Source organism: Diorhabda sublineata, chromosome 7 (assembly GCF_026230105.1).
Source record: "Diorhabda sublineata isolate icDioSubl1.1 chromosome 7, icDioSubl1.1, whole genome shotgun sequence".
Lineage (NCBI taxonomy): Eukaryota > Metazoa > Arthropoda > Insecta > Coleoptera > Chrysomelidae > Diorhabda > Diorhabda sublineata.
The window spans coordinates 33,618,267-33,626,434 of NC_079480.1; the positions used below are offsets into that span (position 1 = coordinate 33,618,267).

At 32.1% G+C, this 8,168-nt stretch overlaps 1 protein-coding gene across 2 annotated transcripts; it reads left to right on the plus strand.

The window, feature by feature from the left end:
• Positions 1-795: 795 nt before the first annotated feature.
• Positions 796-6,632, plus strand: LOC130447153 (phenoloxidase-activating factor 2-like). 2 transcript variants are annotated; one of them, XM_056783834.1, is made up of 4 exons: positions 796-1,061; positions 4,265-4,483; positions 5,590-5,737; positions 5,834-6,632. In XM_056783834.1, the coding sequence occupies exons 1-4, from the start codon at positions 904-906 to the stop codon at positions 6,368-6,370; spliced, it is 1,062 nt and encodes a 353-aa protein (XP_056639812.1). In that variant the 5' UTR covers positions 796-903; the 3' UTR covers positions 6,371-6,632. The 2 variants fall into 2 exon arrangements, with proteins under 2 accessions (XP_056639812.1, XP_056639811.1); XM_056783833.1 differs by having other exon boundaries at positions 822-1,061; positions 4,268-4,483.
• Positions 6,633-8,168: the final 1,536 nt, after the last annotated feature.

An 8,168-nucleotide genomic window follows, 5' to 3' on the forward strand; every position in this document is an offset into this window, starting at 1 on the left:
TTGTACCAAATACTTTATTTGGATGTTATTTACAACATCTGAAAGTTTGTCTAATTAGAAGTGCATATTTTTGAAAAAAATGATTAAATACTACTTTTTAATTTTAGCTTTTTAAAAAAATTTTTTTTTGCTAATTTTTTCATCATTACTAAAAGAGCTACAAAAACAAATAAACAGTCAAATCAAAGCATTTTTTATGACGATTATTTTGCATTTTTTCTATTTTTTTCTAACACAAATATTAACGGAGTTATAATCAAATTAATCTGTCTACTATAGTACGAGGATTGCTTATCCACAACCCTTTGACCCTTTATTAATAAAATGTGGAGGGTCTTAAGCCCTTCTAGCATACATAGGCTTGTAGCCCGAAAAATAACCTTTAAAATAGTTTTTTTAAGGATGTGATAAATTCAAAATTAATGGAGTTACATAAAAAATTAGAAATTGAGTTTTAAGGGTTGATACTTCAAAATATATAAATTTCCTATTATACAGTATGTTAAGATATTTATGCTGCATAAACGAAAAACATTTAAATTGAAAAAAAGTAGGAAAAACTATAATATCGGTATTTTTGGAAAAGGGGTGGATTTTTCACCCCTTAAAAACAATTTGCACACCTTGCGACCATGTAGATCTTGATGTGGAGGGTAAGATGAGTTTAATTCTAAATTTTTAGGAAAATCGGAGCTGCATTAAAGAATTTAGAAGGTTTGACACAATTTTCAGCTTGAGTACCTGTACTAAATGGGCGGTTCATATATTTCATATCTTTAATTAAACTAATTTAATATTGTTGATTGAGGTGACAACAGACGTAAAGAACAACAATTATAACGGAAGTTTTTTATTAAATTCATTTATTTATTATTGTTTTTTTTTTTGGGAGTTAAATTAAAAATGATTTCAATTCTGGTAGTAATGTGTTTACAATTTTTGTTAAAAGTAAAAGGACTGTACGATATGGATAATGAACATTGCATTTCAGTTCCTTATTGGCAATGTAAGGACGATTTTAGTGGTTTGGTTGAAGACGGCGAAGGACTCATGGATGTAAGGTAAAGTATCTATTGTTTATCAATAAGCTTTTCATATTTAATTTATTCCAAAAATTGTCTACGTTGTTAAAAACAAAAAAAATTTAATTTTGATATAAATTAAAAGTCGTCGAAAAGTCAAAGTTATATGTTTTAAAGAAATTATAAAAAAACTAATTTCAAAATAGAACATACCTAAAATCAAGAAGATTTATAAATAATTTCGTTGTATAGTATGATTCTTTTAGCTGATTAATTCAACGAAATGTGGCACATGAATGTGCCAAACTATAGTTTCGAAATAATTGCTTTTAACGACAGGTTTTTGTGCGATTTCAAATATTTTCTGACATAAGTATAATTCGAAACGACTTGTCTGAAACATTTTTGATATTATCATTTTTGTTAAAAGGTTAATAAATTTCTAATGCGCGATTTGTTTTCATTAAAACTTATCAGTTTTATCATGAAAAAGTCTGGATTTCTTTTTTATATTATAGGGGTGTGAACATGATTGGGAAATAAAAGATTTGGATCATAACCATTTAATTTCGAAAAGTTTCCTGTAAAAAGTTGATTTCCTTCAAAAACAGCAACCTAACCTCAATTTCATTGTATTCAAGATTTCGTGGGTTTCAGTTGGGATATCATCGAAAATAAGTGAATTTATACTAAAAAGTCTAGAATTTTTTATATTATATAAGTATGGTGATGTTTGGGACATGGGAGATTCAGAATATAATCATTTGATCTCGAAAAATTTACTGAAAAAAGTTGATTTCCCTCCAAAACAACAACCTAACCTTAATTTCATTCCTAACCTAACTTAACCTAACCTAACTTAACCTAACCTAACTTAACCTAACATAACTTAACCTAACCTAACCTTAATTTCATTGTATGTAAAAGTTCGTGGGTTTCAGTAGGGAGATTATCCAAAATAAGTGAATTTACCCTAAAAAGTGTCTGGAATTTTTTATATTATAGGAATGTGGAGATGCTTGGTACATGGGAGACTCAGAACATAATCATCTGATCTCGAAAAGTTTCCTGTAAAAAGGTGATTTCCTTCGAACACAACAACCTAACCTTAATTTCATTCCTAACCTAACTTAACCTAACCTAACTTAACCTAACATAACTTAACCTAACCTAACCTTAATTTCATTGTATGTAAAAGTTCGTGGGTTTCAGTAGAGAGATTATCCAAAATAAGTGAATTTTCCCTAAAAAGTGTCTGGAATTTTTTATATTATAGGAATGTGGAGATGCTTGGTACATGGGAGACTCAGAACATAATCATCTGATCTCGAAAAGTTTCCTGTAAAAAGGTGATTTCCTTCGAACACAACAACCTAACCTTAATTTCATTCCTAACCTAACTTAACCTAACCTAACTTAACCTAACATAACTTAACCTAACCTAACCTTAATTTCATTGTATGTAAAAGTTCGTGGGTTTCAGTAGAGAGATTATCCAAAATAAGTGAATTTTCCCTAAAAAGTGTCTGGAATTTTTTATATTATAGGAATGTGGAGATGCTTGGTACATGGAAGACTCAGAACATAATCATCTGATCTCGAAAAGTTTGCTATAAAAAGTTGATTTCCCTCAAAAACAGCAACCTAACCTTAATTTCATTCCTAACCTAACTTAACCTAACCTAACCTTAATTTCATTGTATTCAAGATTTCGTGGGTTTCAGTAGGGAGATTATCCAAAATAAGTGAATTTACCTTAAAAAGTGTCTGGAATTTTTTATATTATAGGAATGTGGAGATGCTTGGGACATGGGAGACTCAGAACATAATCATCTGATCTCGAAAAGTTTGCTATAAAAAGTTGATTTCCCTCAAAAACAGCAACCTAACCTTAATTTCATTCCTAACCTAACATAACCTAACCTAACTTAACCTAACATAACTTAACCTAACCTAACCTTAATTTCATAGTATGTAAAAGTTCGTGGGTTTCAGTAGGGAGATTATCCAAAATAAGTGAATTTACCCTAAAAAGTGTTTGGAATTTTTTATATTATAGGAATGTGGAGATGCTTGGTACATGGGAGACTCAGAACATAATCATCTGATCTCGAAAAGTTTGCTATAAAAAGTTGATTTCCCTCAAAAACAGCAACCTAACCTTAATTTCATTCCTAACCTAACATAACCTAACCTAACTTAACCTAACATAACTTAACCTAACCTAACCTTAATTTCATAGTATGTAAAAGTTCGTGGGTTTCAGTAGGGAGATTATCCAAAATAAGTGAATTTACCCTAAAAAGTGTCTGGAATTTTTTATATTATAGGAATGTGGAGATGCTTGGGACATGGGAGACTCAGAACATAATCATCTGATCTCGAAAAGTTTCCTGTAAAAAGGTGATTTCCTTCGAACACAACAACCTAACCTTAATTTCATTCCTAACCTAACTTAACCTAACCTAACTTAACCTAACATAACTTAACCTAACCTAACCTTAATTTCATTGTATGTAAAAGTTCGTGGGTTTCAGTAGGGAGATTATCCAAAATAAGTGAATTTACCCTAAAAAGTGTCTGGAATTTTTTATATTATAGGAATGTGGAGATGCTTGGGACATGGGAGACTCAGAACATAATCATCTGATCTCGAAAAGTTTGCTATAAAAAGTTGATTTCCCTCAAAAACAGCAACCTAACCTTAATTTCATTCCTAACCTAACTTAACCTAACCTAACTTAACCTAACATAACTTAACCTAACCTAACCTTAATTTCATTGTATGTAAAAGTTCGTGGGTTTCAGTAGAGAGATTATCCAAAATAAGTGAATTTTCCCTAAATTTACAAAATTTTTGCTAAATTCATTTTTGCTTGGAAATATTTCAAAATTAAACGCGTTAAGGGTTTGAAAACTCATTGAATGCAAATAAAACAATGAAATAAACTCTAATACTAAGCTAATCAAAATTAAAAAAAAAACCAAAGTCAAAACGCGAAGCAGTCATATTCATGTAGAGTCCAATTTTATGGAATGATGGTTTTGGCGTGGAACCGACGATGAATCTTGACGATAAAACTGAATATAAAGTAGTCAGATCACTTTGACAATAGGAAGATTAATAAATTTCTAATAAGTGATTAGTTTTTATTAAGATTTATCGTTTTTTTCATGAAAACTCGTAAACATCCAACTTTATGTAGAAGATTCATAAATGCTTCAGATGTATTATGTTTCAGAAGGACTAGTTACGTAGAAAAAATGCCTTTGCTGAGTAACGATTTTGACGTGTGTTGTCCAGTTGAATGCGGCAACAGAAAGATGTTGACTCATGATATTATGGCAGCCAAGAATTACGAAGAAGAAATATTCGGTTTTAGGATATTGGGAGATAACAACGCAGCTGAATTCGGCGAATTTCCTTGGATGTTGGGGATATTGGAAGGCAGAACTTACAGGTAGACATTTTCGTTACATATTCATTGAGAAATTCATTCTTTCTTCAGGAATAGCTTCCATCCAATCTATCACGGTTTTTTTCAAATTTCTTATCTTTCTTATCGTCTGATGAAAGCCGTTCAACTCTCTGAATCGACGAAATGTTGAAAAATTTCTTCTATAAACAAATGACAATAGATCAATTATTGCCAATGAGTAATGGGTTGTCTTGGAGCCAGGACCCTTCCACTAGGACGTTCTATTTTTATCAAATTACAGTAGACATGTAGCCATCCTCTCAAGGCTTTCATTTTGGTGACATTCGCGTGAAAAACAACAACCGAGTCTGCCTGGAGAAAACTACTCAATAATAACATCAATAAAGCCACCGGCCCCGATGGAATATCACCAAACCATCTCAGAAAGGTTTGAGGTCAATTCTGGTACTCCCCAGGAATGTATCTTGTTATCTACTCTCTCATGTACATTAACGATCTACAAGACAAAACTGCAAATTCGCTTGATGGGTGTCGAGGTTGGGAGTAATATGTCCTAAGTATACCCTGGGGATCCTCTACTCCATGCAAAAGGAAGCAATTCGACTTGTAAGCGACCTAGAGCTGGCCAATACTACCACCATGGTCATATTTTTTGTTGAGGATTGTTATTGGATGATGATGTGTAATGTATAACCTCAGAAAATACCTTTGGTTATGTAGACCGTCGTATTCTTCTGGAAGAGCTCTTTATTTTTGAGCTCTCGAAGATTTAGGACTAAAAAGGATTACACCAAGTTTATTCCTAGGGCTCTATCGACAATCAGAAAGAAAATCGTGTTGACACTTGTCGCGATTTGTAGAAACAGCTCGAAACTGGTCCAGATTTCTGTCAAAGGTCATTACTGATTATTAACAACGCTGTGATTCAGACTCAAAGTAACAGTAAAGACTCCATCGCTTCAAACAATGTCGTGACGTCGATTTAAACATCAGAATAATACTGATTCGATACCAAAAGTGTTGTTTGTGAAGAATTCGTTCCTCTAGGTCATCAGAGACGTCTTTAAAGATAACGAATATTTGTGGTCCTCCTGCGTATGAAGTGAATTTTTATTTGATGGTTTCAGATGCGGGGGTTCTTTGGTACATCCTCAAGTGGCGATAACTGCAGCGCATTGTGTAAATAAAGAGAGTCGCTATAAAATTAGAGCCGGGGAATGGAATTGGGAAACCTCGATGGAACCGATACCACATCAAGATCGTCTTGTTAAAAAAGTGAGTTTACTTAGAAACAATTGACGCGGAATGTATGTATTATCTTTCTATCCATCGGACTGTTGGACATTTTTTGATTGAACGAATCAATTACAGATTATTGTACATCCGAATTTTCATCCGCAAACGCTACAAAACGACATCGCCATCGTAATTCTCGAGAGACCGTTTATGTTACGCGAAAACGTTGGCATAATGTGTCTACCATATCCTGGTATCAAGTACGAACGCAGAAGATGCGTCGTAGCCGGATGGGGAAGAAATTCTCACAAAAAAGGAACCTACCAAGCGACGTTGAAACGAATGGAATTACCGATTCTTACAAAAGACGCCTGCGTAAAGACCCTACAAGATGTCAAATTCGGTCGCTCCTTCCGCCTTCATAAGAGTTTCTTATGCGCCGGAGGAGAAGGTAAAAAAGACACCTGCAAGGGAGACGGTGGAAGTCCGCTGATGTGCCCCATTGTTAATCGACCCGGAAAATACCAACAAGTGGGTATAGTTTCGTGGGGATTGACGTGTGGGGTAGCGAATACCCCAGGGGTTTACGTCAATATTGAAATATTTTTAGATTGGATCGACGATGTTTTAGAAAGCTACGGATTCGATACTACTGTATACAAATACAGATAGTACGAATAGACATGCGCACAAGGGACTGTCAAATTCGTAAGTTCCTAAGCGCGGTAAATACAACTTATTTTGAATAAATCAGTGGATGAATTTGTTGTTTTAGAACATATTTCACTTTAAACAACGTTTTCAGACTTTCGAATTAATAGAGAAGTTGAGGAAACGTACATAAAACAATGAGGTTATGTGAATATTTCATATTATGACTTTGTGTGTATATAATAGAGACATTGATGTAATTAAATGATTTCTGATTCTAAAATTGTGTTCGTTTTTTGTTGAAAAGTGTATTTCCCTGTAATATTTTTGTTAAAACAACAAACGAGAATCAAAACTGTTGAAATCTAACCACACAAGAATGACGAAGAAGATCCATACTAATGAACCAAAATATAGTTAGCAAAAAAAGGAGATATGATGAAGCAATTCGACAGAATATCTTAAATAATACGTGGAGAAGAAACTTGAGACAATAAAAGAAAAAACTACGTGAATGAAGAAATAAGAAACCTTGATCAGGAGGTGAGACTAAGTGGACAAAATATTTTGATTACTCATTAAATGGCAACAATGGGAAAAATAGTTTGATGAAAACGGGTTCTACCGGAAGTCGACTGTAGCTTTGTTATTTTATATAGAACACCCTGTATATTAATACATTTTTAAAATCTACGTAAAATTTTAGTGTACTTTTGTCTAAAAACTTTTTTCGAAAAATGCATACTTTTTGAGTTATTAATTTATTTGTAAAAAATTTGACCGTTACAGACCCTTATAAATTATTTTTTTACGAAAATACCCTTAAAGATATAAAGATAATTTTTATTCGATTGCTTTAAGCAAGGTTAGAAGTATTTGAATCTATGTTGAAAAATTTTTCATTTTATACAGGGTGTGTATAAAAAGTGTTGAAAGTTTAACTTCATAAATATCAAATTTCTTTATTTTTTCAAATAGAACCACCCGGTTTTTTCTATTTTAATACAATCAGGGGTAAAAAATAAGGCAAATTAATTCATACTTTCCTATACCTAAACCTTACCGTTTTCCAGATATTAAATGTTATATTATTTGAGGTTTTAAAATATTATTGTATTTTTGAACAAGTTTCAATTTTCTATGTATACTTTTAGTAGGCTTTGTAATAAATGTCATTCGTCAATTATTGCTACTTTCGAAAAACTGGATGCATTAAAATAGAAAAAAACCGGGTGGTTCTATTTAAAAAAATAAAGAAATTTGATATTTATGAAGTTAAACTTTGATCACTTTTTATACACACCCTGTATAAAATAAAAAATTTTTCAACATAGATTCGAATACTTCTAACCTTACTAAAAGCAAACGAATAGAAACCGTTTTCATATCTTCAAGGGTATTTTCGCAAAAAAATAATTTATAAGGGTCTGTAACGGTCTAATATTTTTCGAAAAAAAGTTTTTACACAAAAGATTAGTTCAATCTTACGATTTAAATATACGTAATATTGAAATAATTATTTTTTAAATTTATGATGTCCAATAGATAGATATATCTACCTATCTAATTAACGTTTATCTTTACATCTTTGGATGCAGGCGTTACCAGGATTTTTCTCTTTGTTTCTCGCCGTAATTATCCATCTTGATCCTGCGTGCTTCTTTAAATCATCCGCCTATTTAATTTGTACTCTTCACTATCACATTTCCATTTCAGCTTTGCTTCTTCTTCTCCACGTTTCTCATTTTTCTTTCTTCTTCATTATTTGTTCTACCCACAGTTTCATAGCATTTATTTTATCGTTAATATCTTTGATTTC